This window comes from Pezoporus wallicus, unplaced genomic scaffold, assembly GCF_028554395.1.
Source record: "Pezoporus wallicus isolate ANWC-B61680 ecotype Strahan unplaced genomic scaffold, APGP_CSIRO_Pwel_v1 contig_11153, whole genome shotgun sequence".
NCBI classification, from domain to species: domain Eukaryota; kingdom Metazoa; phylum Chordata; class Aves; order Psittaciformes; family Psittacidae; genus Pezoporus; species Pezoporus wallicus.
Genome location: NW_026639099.1, coordinates 977,162 through 991,457, shown reverse-complemented (window position 1 = coordinate 991,457; position 14,296 = coordinate 977,162). Strand labels below are relative to the sequence as shown.

The window sequence follows — 14,296 nt, the reverse complement described above, 5'->3', positions numbered from 1 at the left end:
AGCCCATTATGGTCGGAGAGGATGTGAGACATCGCTTGCCGATGCAAAGGAAACCTCGCCATCAGTTGGTGGGGGGATTCAGCTCTGGTAGTGGGGGAGAACAGTGGCACAGTGGGTCTGCCCTGCCTTGGGCCTTGGCAGCTGCCTTATGGTGATTGGGGTTTTTGGGAGATGCTTTGTTTGATGCCCCATGCCTGTACCTCCCTCTGCAGCTCCAGTGAGTCTGGGCACCTGGATGCTGGGTTTGCAATGCTGGCTCTGGGATGCTGCTTTTCAAGTGTCAGCAGCATCCTTCCCTACAAGACATGCAGCGCACAGCACTTTGGTTTATCCTAATCCCTGTTCCTTGCCAAGAGGCGAAAGTGGGAAACTGGGCCATTTCTGCCCCCCATCCAGCCTAAGGGATTTGGGGCATTTGGTTTCTTATCCCCAACCTTGCTGTGCACATCCCATTTATCCCATGCTGGCATAGGTTGAACTTCAGAGGTAAACAAGTTTGCCCTGGGTTAGATGTAAATGGATGTCTGGGGGGAGGAGAAGGGTCTTGGTGTCCCCATGTGGGAAAGGTGCCTGTGTCCACCTGGCTTGGAGGATCTGTGCAGGTGTTGAGGATGCAAATCCACAGCACTCTGTCTCCTGGCTCGAGGGGCTGGTCCAGCCCTTGGAAAGCTGCAGAGCCTCAGCTGAGGGCGATGGAGCTGCTCCTTTACAGCATGCAGCACATCAGAGGGGTGATATATGCTGCTGGCAATGTCTTTGCTTTCCATGGCTGGGAGAATGCAGCAGGAGTGAAGGGAGAGATCTGTGTCCTGTGCAGCACCTTGTATTTCAGTGGGTCTCCTCAAACACCTCCAAACCCACAAGCAAACCATCAGGCCAAAAGCAGGCAGCATCCCACAGCAGTTTTGCCTTTACAAAACCTCTGTCAGCAGCCTCCCCCATCATTTTCTGTCTCCCTGGCACAGATGTGATGCTCAGAGATTATGCTGTAGATTAAGGTTTTACTGAATCCTGAAATGAGTGCAGATTCCCAGAAGCTCTAACGTATGGGCAAATCTCTTCTGGATGCCGGGCTGGATGGGGGAAGAGGCATTTCCCACTCCATCCTCTCCATGTGCAGGGAAGACAAAGCCCATATATTCACCCCAGCTTGTCTGCTGAGAGCCTCCAGGTAAGAGCAGTGTTGTTTGGGGATGAAAAGATGGGGAGACGTGTTTTGTAGTGGTTGAAACACCCAAGGATCCAGCTTTTCTGCTCTGAGATGTGCTCAGGGTCACTTCAGGTGGTGGAGGACCTGGACCAGGCACAGTATCCCTGGACCAGAGGGATGGTACCTACTTGCATGCAGGGATAGTTGCTGCCACGCGTGAAGGCATCCCTGCAAGCTTGTGTGCGGGGAGAGACGTGTGAGCGCTGCCTTGGCACTGGCTCCTGCCTGTGACCCTGAGCAGGTCCCAGTGTCCAGAGCTGCACCGTGGGCTCACCCTGCTACTGGCATGGTCCTTCCACAGCAGCAGGATCCCCAGGCAGAAAGAATCAACCCTGGAGCCGCCCCATCCCTCGGGGTGAGCGTCCTTGCAGCCCCGAGCCCTGTGTGGGTGCTCCGTGGGGCTGTGCAGAGCTCACCCGGGAGGGTGCCGTGGGTTCTGAACCACCCCACCTCTCACACGTGGAAGGAGGGAGGTTTCCTGCGGCGGCGGGGCCTTTCAGCCCGCACAAAGGGCCCTTGTCTCGCCGCGGGAGAGGAAGGGTTTTCCAGCCGTGGGTGCGTGCTGCGCCGTGGGAGGGGGCGCGGCGCTGATGTGGCACCGGGCTGGGTGGCAGTGACCCGGAGCACCCTTGGGATGAGCCGCTGCTTCCTCCTCTGCACCGGGGACTCCCGGGGGGTGCGGGGCCCAGGCGTGACGTGGCAGCTTCCGAGGTGAGTCTGTTCCTACCTAGCCCTGAGGCGTCCGGAGGCTCGGCTGCCCTCAGCGCCCCGCGGGAGATGATGATTCCCACGCAGCAGGGACACCGAGGTACCACTGCGGGGCTGGGGAGGGCTCTGCCTCCCTGCTTCCCCCCCTACCCGTGCTGGCTCCATGGGGTTCTGTGGCTGTGGCAGGGTTGTTTTGGTGGGGTTGGGTTCCTGTGAGGTTTGGGTTTGGATGAGCACTGTGGGGCTGGGGGCGAAGAGGGGAGGGTGAAAAACCATGTCCATGAGGCCCTTAGTGACATGGTTTAGTGGTGGAGTTTTGAGTGCTGGGGGAATGGTTGGACTCGATGATCTTAAAGGTTTTTCCAACCTGGTTTATTCTATGAGTCTGTGAGGTCGTGGAGAAGGAAGAGCCCCCCACTGAAGGTGTCCAGGTTGAGGGGATGCAGAGCATCACCCTCAGCTGAGTGTGTCCAGGGCAGCGTCCTACAACCCCAGATAAACTGATCCCATCCCACAGACACTTACAGCGCCACCCCATTCCCTGGCAGCTGCAGGTGCAGGAGGGAGCTGCCGACTCGAGGGCAGGACACCAGGACATCAGCCGGCCTCTGCTCAGTGGTCACCCCGTTTCCACCCCGTGTTTCCCTGCCCCAGGTCAGCCTGCTCAGCCATGAACACCTCCGCTCCCAGCAGCCAGCTGAGGCAGCCTGAGCCCCAGGACGTGGCCGCCTTCACCCCCATCACCATCGTCAGGAGCGTGACGAAGAAGTCCGATGCCCTGCCCATGATCTCGGTGATCGTCCTCATCTTCGTGCTCTTGGCCGTCTTCATCATCGTCGTGGTGCACTATGGCCCGCACCTCCGCACCGTGCAGATCACCCTGTACCACGAGCCCATGCCGCAGGACATGGACAACGGCGTGCACCTCACGGACTGGAGGAAGCTGGGCTCCCAGAAGAAGCTGCCTGCCCAGCCCTGCCCGTGGGACCTGGCCGGTGTGAGCTGCCAGTGCTCCTGCAAGCACCACCTCACCTGCGGGAGCGCAGAGCCCAATGTCATCGAGATCACGTACCTGTGATGGGCCACCTGGGGAGGGCTGGGGGGACCGTGTCCCACGGGATGAGCAGTGACTGGGATGTTGGCTTAGCCCGAGACTCACCGGTTCCTGCTCCCCAGGACTGTGTCTCTCCCCCAGCAGGTTCAGTGGGGGGGTTGATGTCACTGTGCTGACTCATCATCAGCCCCCACAAGTCCAGCCTTGGGGTGCTGCTGTCCCCAGCCCAGGCTCCGGGGCTGGCTCAGCCTACTTGGGACAGCATTAGCATCTGGTTTTTCTCGCCCTGGTTTTACCTGTCCCACGCTGTCTGGGAGTGGCCGGGAGAGCTCTTGGTCCTTGTCCAGCTGGGGAGCTCTTGGCAGGAGCTGGAAGTTGCATCACCTTGGAATTGTTTTCCAGCTTAAAGGTGTTTCCACATGCACAGTGTCCTCATTATGCTGTTTCTACAGCATAGGAAGGCCTCCAGCCCCTCTTTTCCTCCCTGCCACAGCCCCTCTCCCTCTGTTGGAGGGGTGAAACACTGTCCTCCCTCCTGCAAACAGCCAGAGGAGAGGAGGCAGCTCCTGAACCCATGATGGTGTTTCCACAGAGGAGCCAGCAGCAGAGGACAATGTGTCTGGTCCCCCGTGGAAGCAGGTGAGAGAAGAAGAGACATAGGATAAGCAAGAGAGGTGGTGATGGCACATTGGGCACCCCTTGCAGCTGGCTGAACATCTGGAGGTGTTGGCACTGGTAGAGGAAGGTGCGTCTCTGAGCAGAGCCTGCAGCATCTGTGCTCAATGGCAGCGATGGGGAGACCTGAGCTCATCTTCACTGTGGTCACCTTCATTGTCCCCTTCTCTGTGTGCTGTCCCTGTGCCAAGGGAAGCAGGGACCTGGTGACTGGATCCAGTGTTGGAAGCAGCAGGGCACATCCCATCTGAGGAGGGAGCGATGGCGGGGCTGGCCTGGCCAGAAAAGGCAGACCCACGTTGTCCTAAGCTGCATCCCTGGCACAGATCCCTCTGTGTGCTGCTGGATGAGAAATGAGGTCATTTACCTATTCCTCTGAACACTGGAGGTATTTCTGACACAGCAGCTGCTCCAGCCTCCTTCCTCTCACTTGTTTTAAAGCCAAGTAGTAGTTGGGCTTGTTGGGAAATTCTGGTCTCTACAATAAATTTAATTTATTTTAATTCTGAGGGAGTGTTTTGCTTTTTCCCCTTTTGTTTTCCGGAGCTGACAGTGCATTACCAGCTTTTCCACGCCTCTGGCAGGGGAAATAAGGTGTGACATTTCCATTGGAAATCCCTGCCTCCCCCTGTGTGGCTTATCTTTTAACGTGTGCCTCCCTGATTAGCAAGCACCATCTGAAGAGCTGAACACCTTCCAGGGGCATCTCTGGATGACACCTGTAGCTCCATAGAATCCCAGACCAGTTTGGGTTGAAGGGCTCATCCAGTTCCAGCCCCCTGCCATGGGCATGGACACCTTCCACTAGAGCAGGTTGCTTGAAGCTCATTCCTATCCCTACAGGACTGCAGGGGGGGTCTCCCCAGAGCCCAGCAGAGGGGCAGGATCCCCTCCCTCGACTGCTGCTCACCCTATGGGGATGCAGCCCAGAGCACGGGGGGGTTCTGGGCTCAAGTGCTCACTGAAGCCGGGTCATGGGGAGCTTCTCATTGACCAAGACCCCCAAGTCCTTCTCCTCAGGGCTGCTCCATCCAGTTACCCCCAGCCTCTGTTCGTGCCTGGGATTGCCCTGAGCCATGTGCAGGACCTTGCACTTGGCCTTGTTGAACTCCATGAGGTTCGCAGGGTCCCACCTCTGCAGCCTGTCCATGTCCCTCTGGATCCCATCCAGTGTGTGACCGCGCCACACAGCTCCGTGTGATAATCCCGGTTGTGATGTCCCAGCTGCTCCCTCACGGCAAGCGTGGGGGCTCACTCCAAGAGCTTAAGGAACCCACTCCCACTCTGCACTGTGGTACCCAGCCTGGCCGCACCGTGTCCCGGGGACACTGCCTGCGCCCTGACGTGGTGTCACCCATCAGGGAACTGATGGAGTCATCGCCCAGCCCTTGTGCTTGTGGCGTTTCAGATCTGGGAGCAGGTTGGTTTGAGGCAAAGCCTTTGCTTGCAGAAGCAGGAGCTTGCAGAGCGGCTGAAGGACAAGCACAGCGGGGAAACATTGTGTTTGCAAAGGAGAGATTAAAAATGTCTAAATATTAATAATGAGAAAGATAAAATGGGTGATTATCACCAGAACTCATTGATTTGCAGCCGCTGGGGACTCATAATAGTCTGATTTATGTTGCAGCGTGCTGTGCCCTAGATCTATCACTTGCACAGAGAGGGAGCTGAAGAAACCCCACGGGTGCAGAGCTCTTTGCCAGCGCGCAGGGGCTCCAGGGTGTCAAACTGAAAGCAAATAAAGGTGGCAGTGAATGTGGTGCTGATGGGGCTCCAGTTTCCCCAGATCTGAACCGTCCAGCCCAGTCCAGGAGCTGTCTGCACCCCCTTCTTCATAGAATGGTTTGGGTTGGAAGGGATCTTAAAGCTCCTCCAGCTCCAACCCCTTCCACTAGAGCAGCTTGCTCCAAGCCCCTGTGTCCAACCTGGCCTTGAGCACTGCCAGGGATGGGGCAGCCACAGCTTCTCTCCTTCTATGTGACCTTTTCTGGATGTATCTCATATTGAAGTCCTGGCCTTAGGAATTTTTCCATGTATTTCATTTGCAAACTTGCTGTTATAAGCAAGTGCCAGTCGTTTGCAGCTTTCTCGTCCAGAGGAACACCAAAGGTTACTCCTCAACTCTGCTCATTGCTTTCTCCTACACAAAACCCCATCATTGTTACAGATTCTCCTCTCTCACATTTGGCCAGCTCTGCTGCTCTCTGCTTATAGGATTGCTCTTTGCAGCTGTCAGAGAAGACATTCAGGCCCTGGAGTGGCAGAGGCTGTGTATGCAAATTCCCATAACAGTGTTACTGTCTATTCAAACTGAGCTCATCCCAATTTATTTCACTTGTAACTTGCTTCCTCTCCTTAACAATAATCTTTCTCATATGAGCTCAGAGCAACAATAACCCTTCTTATCACACCCTCTGCACAGGGGAGTGCTGGAGCACAGCGAGATGGGGCTGGCACAGACTTCGCAGGTAGTTGCTTTCCTCAAAGCCCGATTTGCTGCTTTCGGAAGCTTCTAAAAGCAGCAGCAATGAAGGCTCTAATCAGGGTGTTCACCTGCTGCAGGGCAGCGCCTACATAACCCCTGCAGAGGCACACAGCTCCCCGGGGCGTTCAGCAGGGATGCAGCTGGTGTTGCAGGATGCTCCCGATGCTGCAGGGTTGCCTGGAATTGAGGGGTGCATCAAGTGGGGATGAGGGGAGCTGAGGCATCACCCAGAGCCTCCCTGCAGCGCTGAGACCCGCACCGGGACCTCTGCACTGGGGTGAGGGCGGTCCCAGCCCCTCTCGTTGGGGTTCGGTGCTCGGTGTCTCTGCCCGCAGGACCGCAGAGCCGGTGGTGGAGCAGCAGTGGGCTCTGGTGGTGGAGCCGCAGTGGGCTCTGGTGGTGGAGCAGCAGTGGGCTCTGGTGGTGGAGCAGCAGTGGGCTCTGGTGGTGGAGCAGCAGTGGGCACTGGTGGTGGAGCAGCAGTGGGCTCCGGTGGTGGAGCAGCAGTGGGCTCCGGTGGTGGAGCAGCAGTGGGCTCCGGTGGTGGAGCAGCAGTGGGCTCAGGTGGTGGAGCAGCAGTGGGCTCCGGTGGTGGAGCAGCAGTGGGCTCCGGTGGTGGAGCAGCAGTGGGCTCCGGTGGTGGAGCAGCAGTGGGCTCCGGTGGTGGAGCAGCAGTGGGCTCCGGTGGTGGAGCAGCAGTGGGCTCCGGTGGTGGAGCAGCAGTGGGCTCCGGTGGTGGAGCAGCAGTGGGCTCTGGTGGTGGAGCAGCAGTGGGCTCTGGTGGTGGAGCAGCAGTGGGCACTGGTGGTGGAGCAGCAGTGGGCTCTGGTGGTGGAGCAGCAGTGGGCTCTGGTGGTGGAGCAGCAGTGGGCTCTGGTGGTGGAGCAGCAGTGGGCTCTGGTGGTGGAGCAGCAGTGGGCTCTGGTGGTGGAGGCAGCCAACTGCACGCTGGCAGCACCGAGCGGGGGGATGCTGCCCGCCTCCCTCCAGCTTCGGGGTTGGTTGGAGGGATGCGGCTCGTTCGGGGCCCCCGGAGCAAGGAGGGCGTTGCTGGAGGAGGCTACAAGGAGACACAGAGAGAGCTTTGCTGAGATGGAGGATGAACCAAAAGGGACCTGGCTGGGGTGGGAGGTGGAGTCCCTTGACCCAGTGTTACCTGCTGCTTGCCTGGAGAAGGTGAGCACAGGGTGGGCCTGGGCCCCTCTTGCAGGTTTGCCTCCCTGCTGTTTGGTGTGAGAGGGTGAATCGTTTCCTTCCTCCTCAGAAAGGCTCCCCCCAAAGCCTCCTCAATCCCTGCAGGTCCTGGGCCACCTTGCGCGCCTGCACCCAGCTCCTGAGGCATGGACTGCACAGAGGTGGGTTAAGGGAAGGCTTTTCTTGCTGAAAAGAGAGTGGCACTTGTACAGAAGCAATGCCTGGCTTAAGAGGGTTGAACACTGGGACAGCTGAGCATGAACCCAGGTTGGGGAGAAGCAGCCAGGCTTTTCCCTGCTCCATGTAGGTTTTGCAGCCACCCTCCTGCTGAGGATGGTGCCTTGAGGTACAGAGCTAGGAGAGTGCATCCATGTTGGGGAGCATCCTGTGGTCCATCTCTGTGCCCTGACCCTCCAATGCCATTCCCCACCCCATGGAGGAACTGCAGAGCAGAATGAGACCAAATCCTCCTCCCCAGGTAAGCCCTGAGCACCCTGATGAGGCCAAATCTTGGTGTGTCTTCAGTCATCCTCATTTTGAGCTCTTTTCCTACTGATGTTGGTTTCTCATTATTGGATTTGAAATGACTTCTCCTTTCTCACTTTCACATTGCCTTGTGCCCTTGCTGCTGGTGTGCAGTGCAGCTCCTGGTGTGCAGTGCAGCTCCTGGTGTGCAGTGCAGCTCCTGGCTCCCAGTTAGCACCAAACCAACCCACAATGACAAAGAGCATTTGAAGATCTCCAGCTGTGCTGAGGACCTCGGAATAACGTGGTGGGGCTGCTCCATGCTCTGTGATGGATGGGGAGCGTGTGGTGCACCCAGGACAGCTCTGCACCCCTGCAAGGTTGGGGTGTCCACTGTGCCCTTGTTGCTCTGGAGCCTGGAGAGCAGCTGAGCTTCAGAGGAGCCAGTTCACACCAGTAAATAGCAGTTACATCTGCTTTGGGTGCTAATGGCATCACACAGAAGCTGAGGAATAGTGCTGCAATAACTGGATATAACTGATGCTCTTAAACTGCCAGAGAGAATGGCTTTAACCTGCCAGAGGGGAGACTGAGATGAGCTCTTAGGCAGAAGCTCTTCCCTGTGAGGGTGCTGAGGCGCTGGCACAGGGTGCCCAGAGAAGCTGTGGCTGCCCCATCCCTGGCAGTGTTCAAGGCCAGGTTGGACACAGGGGCTTGGAGCAAGCTGCTCTATGGAAGGTGTCCCTGCCCGTGGCAGGGGTTGGAGCTGGAGGAGCTTTAAGGTCCCTTCCCACCCAAATCAGGCTGGGATACTTTCTGAGCTTTAAATGAAAGGGTTTAGGTGCAGCCAACCTGCCAGAGGGGGAATTTTATCTTCATAGACACAACATTGTCTACGGAGGTCTTGAAGCACTTGCACATTGGAAACCTGCCTGGGTGTGAACAGCAAACAGGAGGAGACATGTTCAGGTTTAGCACCAGATTTCACTTTGCTGTCTGTGGTTCTAGCAGACTCCAGCTCAACCCCATTGTTCTGTTTTCACTGTTAGCATCATTTGTCCATCTCCCACCCAGGTGTGGCTGGTGTGGTTTGCAGCTCAGTGATGCTCCCGCAGCATCCTGCAGCCGTTCTCCCTGCAAACTGCTGATGCCCTCGTGGCTTGGGGTCACAGGTCTGCTCTACAGGGAGTCATTCCTGCAGCACTGCGTTAGTGAATGCGTCAGCTCCTCTTCTGGGCAGCGCAGACCTGTCATCAGTGCTGGCATCTGCACAGCCAGACTGGGGACAGTGCTCAGGAGGGGGTCACAGCCCTTCCCTTGGTGACTGTGACTTCTCCCAGTGCCAGGGCTGTCACATCAGCCATTCCCTATGGTGTCCAAGCAACCTGGTGCTCAAAATCCCCTCTGCTTCTCTGCCTTTGGGCAGAAAAAGGAGCAGTTAGGGCCTGCAGGAGCCTGAAGGCACATCCTCCCCCCTGCAGGTGTGTTGGAGGCTGCACCAAGCAGGGTCCAGCACCCATGGGTGCTGGTGTCAGGTGGAATACACCTCCCATTACACCAGTGGTGGACTAAAGGTGGGGCACTTGCTGAGGCTGGATTGTTGTGCAGGTGGCTTAGGAGGTGCTGGGGAGAAGGAGGTGTCCCACAGGGCTCCATGGGGAAACCTCACCGATTGATTTCCTTTCCGTTTCGGTAGTTCCGTGCAGTCCTTCAGCTCCTCCCCATCCCTGGGGGGGAAGCCATGAAAAAGGGGGATGGGAGGATGAGCCTCCCCCAGAAGGAAGCATCCTGAGAGCAGGGCACGGGCCAGGAGACATCCGCTTCTCCATGCGCAGCGCAGCGGGAGCGCATCCCTGCGGGAGCGCCCGCACTGGCCTGGTTCTGCTGAGGAGGAAACCGCAGCACAAAGCAGGGAAATGACTTGGCAAAGGTCACCTGGAGCTGGGGCTGAGCCCAGGAATAGCACCAGGGCTCCTGGCACCCCCCGACACGGCTGAGCTGCACCGTCCCTTCCTCCCGTGTGCTGACTGGTGGCATTGACCCACCTGCAGTGAAAGGGCTGCTGGGCACCAGCGTGGGTTTGCTTTTGCTGCTCATTGTGGTGTTAAAAATCTATTGTAATAAAGAAAAGTGAGGGCAGGGATGCAGGAGGTGGGGGAGCCTCAGGTGGGAAAATCAGAGCAGTGAGAGGAGGAGGGAGGGATCATAGAATCCCAGCCTGGTTTGTGTTGGAAGGGACCTTAAAGCTCATCCAGTTCCAACCCCTGCCACGGGCAGGGACACCTTCCACTAGAGCAGCTTGCTCCAAGCCCCTGTGTCCAACCTGGCCTTGAACACTGCCAGGGATGGGGCAGCCACAGCTTCTCTGGGCACCCTGTGCCAGCGCCTCAGCACCCTCACAGGGAAGAGCTTCTGCCTAAGAGCTCATCTCAGTCTCCCCTCTGGCAGGTTAAAGCCATTCCCCTTGGCCTGTCCCTACAGGCCCTTGTCCAAAGCCCTTCTCCAGGTTTCTTGTTGGCTTTTTCAGATATTGAAATGTTTAAGGCTTCTTCAGACCCTTTCTTCTATTTATTTCACGTTATCCAAATCTGCTGTGTAATCCCTGCTCCTTGCTCTGCCTTTTGCTGTCACACTGAGGGCACTGCGCCTCTGTCACCTTTTCCAACATGTGGCTTTTGATTATGTCACTGCTTCGTTTTCATCTGGACACACCAGGATGAGCTCATGAGTCACTGGGAGTGTTGCCACATCACACACAGGCAGGCACAAGGGAAGAAAGAAGGTGCTGGCAGATGTGAGCCATGTCCTGTCAGGCCTCTGCCCTTCCCTCTGTCCATCTGTCCTGGCACATGATCTGTCCTGCTTGGCTCTGCCTTGATTTTCCCAGTGTCACTCCTCACCCAGCACTGATTTTGCACCGAATCCTTCTGTGCCTTATTTCACAGGATCCCAGACTGGTTTGGGTTGGAAGGGACCTTAAATCTCATCCAGTCCCATGTCCCTGCCACAGGCAGGGACACCTTCCACTAGAGCAGCTTGCTCCAAGCCCTGTTATTCTATGAGGTCAGAAATCTAACAGTGTAGGGAGCAAACTAATGCAGGAGCATCACTGGTCCTTGCAGGCATCTTCCTGCAGCACACGTGAGGCTTTGCAGATGGGATAGGGGCTCTGTGCAGAACTTGTGCCTTCTACAAAGCGCACTTTGCAGGTGACAGCGGGCAGTGGTGATGGTCCCTGCGGTTTGGAAGCTGATGGTGACTCCACAGCCCTCTCCCAGCTGGGGAGCCCCCCACCCCACCAGGCATTGTACCAGCCCGGTCCTCCCTTTTCCTGTAGGTGGGGTTTCCATAGGAAACACGGCTGGTCCAGGGCCCGGCCCCGGCCCGGCCGGACGCTGCTCCGGGCTGGAGCTGCGGCAGCGCTGGTCCCTCTGCTCCGGGCTGAGCCGTTCAGCCCGGGGGGCCGCTGGCTCTCGGCTGTCCCCGGTGATGGCGGGGAGGGGGACAACCCCTGGAGGGCTCGCTCATGACTTCTCCCCCTTCCCAACCGGTGGCTGGCGCCTGCGGGACGCGGCGATGGGAGAGGATGCTGAGCACTCGCGGTCGCCCTAAGGACGGCCGGGGAATGCGGCGGGCGGCGGGGCAGCCCTCGGCCATGAGCCGCTTGGCCAGCAGCGTGCTCCTGCTGAGCCGCTGCGCTCTGCAGCTCCCGGCGCTGTGGTGGTACCTGGTCCTGTGCGCCGATGCCCAGGAGGTGGCCACGTTCACGGTGCAGTACCGGGTGTTCGAAGAGGTGCCGCCGGGGACCGTGATAGGGACCCTGGCCGAGCACTTTGAGGGGGGTGAGAGCGGCGATGCAGCGGACACCTTCCAGCTGATGGAGACCCCCGGGGGGTTCCCGCTGCTCGTGGGGAGCGGGGATGGGGTGCTCAGCACGGCCGGGCGGGTGGACAGGGAGCTGCTGTGCCGGCACAGCGATCCCTGCTGGGTCTCGTTCGACGTCCTGGCCGCCCGGAACCTGGCGCTGATCCACGTGGAGGTTCAAGTACTGGACATCAACGACAACGCGCCGCGGTTCCCCACGCCCCAGCTGGAGCTGGAGATGTCGGAGAGCGCATCCCTGCGGACGCGGATCCCGCTGGATCGAGCTCTGGATGCCGATGCCGGCCCCAACGCCCGCTGCTCCTACACGCTCTCCCCCAGCGAGCACTTTGCTCTGGAGGTTGTCTCCAGCTCGGATGGGACAAGGCATGCGGAGCTTGTTGTGGTCAAAGAGGTGGACCGGGAGCTGCACTCTTCCTTCGACCTCGTGCTGACAGCTGCTGATCATGGGGTGCCACCAAAATCAGGTACTGCTTTAATCAAAGTCATTGTCCTTGACTCCAACGATAACAGCCCCGTCTTTGCAGAGAGCTCTTTGACGGTCGAGGTTCGGGAGGATGCTCTGCCCGGGACCCTCCTTGTGACAGTCGCAGCCACCGACCCCGACCAGGGTCCCAATGGGGAGATCGAGTACAGCCTGAGCAAGCACGCACCCCCAGAGGTGCTCAGCACCTTCAGCATCGATGCCCGCACTGGCAGCATCATCCTGAGGCACCCGCTGGACTATGAGGAAACCCAGGCCTATGAACTGGATGTGCAAGCCCGGGACCTGGGTGCCAACCCCATCCCAGCCCACTGCAAGGTCCTGGTCAAAGTCCTGGATGTCAATGACAACGCTCCCGATGTCCACGTCACCTGGGCTGCACGGGTGCCCGTGCTCTCTGAAGCCCTCCCCAAGGACAGCTTTGTGGCTCTGGTGACAGCCAGCGACCCCGATTCGGGGAACAACGGGCAAGTGCAATGCTCCCTCAGTCAGGGGTACGAGCACTTCAGGCTGAAGAGGACCAACAGCCACAGCTACGTGCTGATGACCAACGCCACGCTGGACAGGGAGCTGCGTGCCGAGTACAACCTGACACTGGTGGTGCGAGACCAGGGTGAGCTCTCCTTGGCCGTGCTGAAGCACCTCACTATCTGCATCAGCGACGTCAACGACAACGCTCCCTCCTTCGACAAGGCCACCTACGAGGCTGCTGTTGCTGAGAACAGTGAAGCACCCACCTTGCTGCTCACTGTCCACGCCACCGACCCCGACCTGGCTTTCAATGGGAAAATCACCTACAGCATCCCAGACTCCTCTGCCTCCAGTCTGGTCTCAATCGACCCCACCACTGGGGATGTTTTTGCCCTCCAGGCTTTCGATTACGAGCAGATGAGGAGCCTGGAGTTCCTGGTGACCGCAGAGGATGGTGGTCACCCCCGGCTGGCATCCAGCACCTCCGTCAGGCTGGCTGTGCTCGACAGGAATGACAACGCTCCCATCGTCACCGCACCAGCGCTGGTGGGAGGCACAGCCACGCTCTCCGTGCTGGTGAATGCAGACACAGGGTGCCTCTGGGTGGTCCCCGGGAATGGGAGCACCCAAGGGACTGCAGCGGTGACCAATGCAACACTGGTGTCGTGCGCTGGCCCTCCCTTCCTCTTCACCATCGTGGCCAGGGATGTGGACTCGGGCACCAACGGGGCTCTCCGGTATGAGCTGGTGGGGGGGGAAGATGCAGGGCTCTTCATCCTGGACCCTCTCTTGGGGCAGCTCTTCCTCAACACCAGCAACGCCAGCAGCCTTGCCGGCAGCGAGCGGGAGCTGCTGGTGCGGGTGAGCGATGCGGGGGACGTTCCCCTGCACACCCTGGCCCGGCTCCGCTTGGTTTTCCGGAATCATGGAGCGTTCTCCAAGATCTCAGCGCAAGATCCCGGGTGGTCGAGCCCGCCTGTGGTGGTGGTGACCTGCATGGCCGCTCTCCTGGGAGGGTGCCTTCTCCTTCTGGCTTTGAGCCTGTCTTTGCGTAAGAAGGAGAAGAAGGACGGCATGGCCTACAACTGCAGGGAGGCGGAGGACGCCCGCAGGCAGCAGCACCTCAGGAAGCCCCACAGGCAGATCCAGAAGGCAGACATCCACCTCGTCCCGCTGCTCCGGGGCCGGCCCCAGGATGCTGAGCCCCCCCGGCCCTGCCAGGAGGATCCGCCTGGCACAGCCTCGCCGGCGCCGGGGGCTCCTCTCCACCTCACCCCCACTCTGTACAGGACCCTGAGGAACCAGAGGGCCCCAAAAGACTTGGATGAGCAGCAGGAGAGCTTCGACCTGCCCATCCTGCAGCGCCGGCCCTGCCAGCCCCACAGGCAGAAGAACGCAGTGAAAGAGGAGGCACCTCTGCACAGCAAGAGCCTGGTGAAGCCACTGCAGGGGCCTTTGGGAGAGCCCCCGCTGCCACCCAGCGAACCCATGGGTGCCGGGGCCCCTGGGCAGCCCCAGCCCCACCAGCACATCCTCAGGAGCCTGGTCCGGCTCTCGCTGGTGGCACTGGCAGAGCAGAGCCCCAACGGGGAGTTCGCGATGGAGTCACCCCCGGTGCAGGTAGGAGCTGCCCCGTGTGTTGATCCCCTCCATATCCCAAATCCTTCC

The 14,296-nt window shown here is 58.9% G+C and overlaps 2 protein-coding genes across 2 annotated transcripts in view; both read left to right on the top strand.

The window, feature by feature from the left end:
- Positions 1-2,510: 2,510 nt before the first annotated feature.
- Positions 2,511-3,072, top strand: SMIM33 (small integral membrane protein 33). The gene has a single exon (XM_057413717.1). The coding sequence runs from the start codon at positions 2,589-2,591 to the stop codon at positions 2,994-2,996; it is 408 nt and encodes a 135-aa protein (XP_057269700.1). The 5' UTR covers positions 2,511-2,588; the 3' UTR covers positions 2,997-3,072.
- An 8,245-nt stretch (positions 3,073-11,317) lies between these two features.
- Positions 11,318-14,296, top strand: part of PCDH12 (protocadherin 12) — a 10,777-nt gene continuing 7,798 nt past the window's right edge. The window contains exon 1 of the mRNA XM_057413731.1: positions 11,318-14,248. Coding sequence (XP_057269714.1) covers positions 11,318-14,248 — 2,931 coding nt within the window. The remainder of the gene's footprint in view (positions 14,249-14,296) is intronic.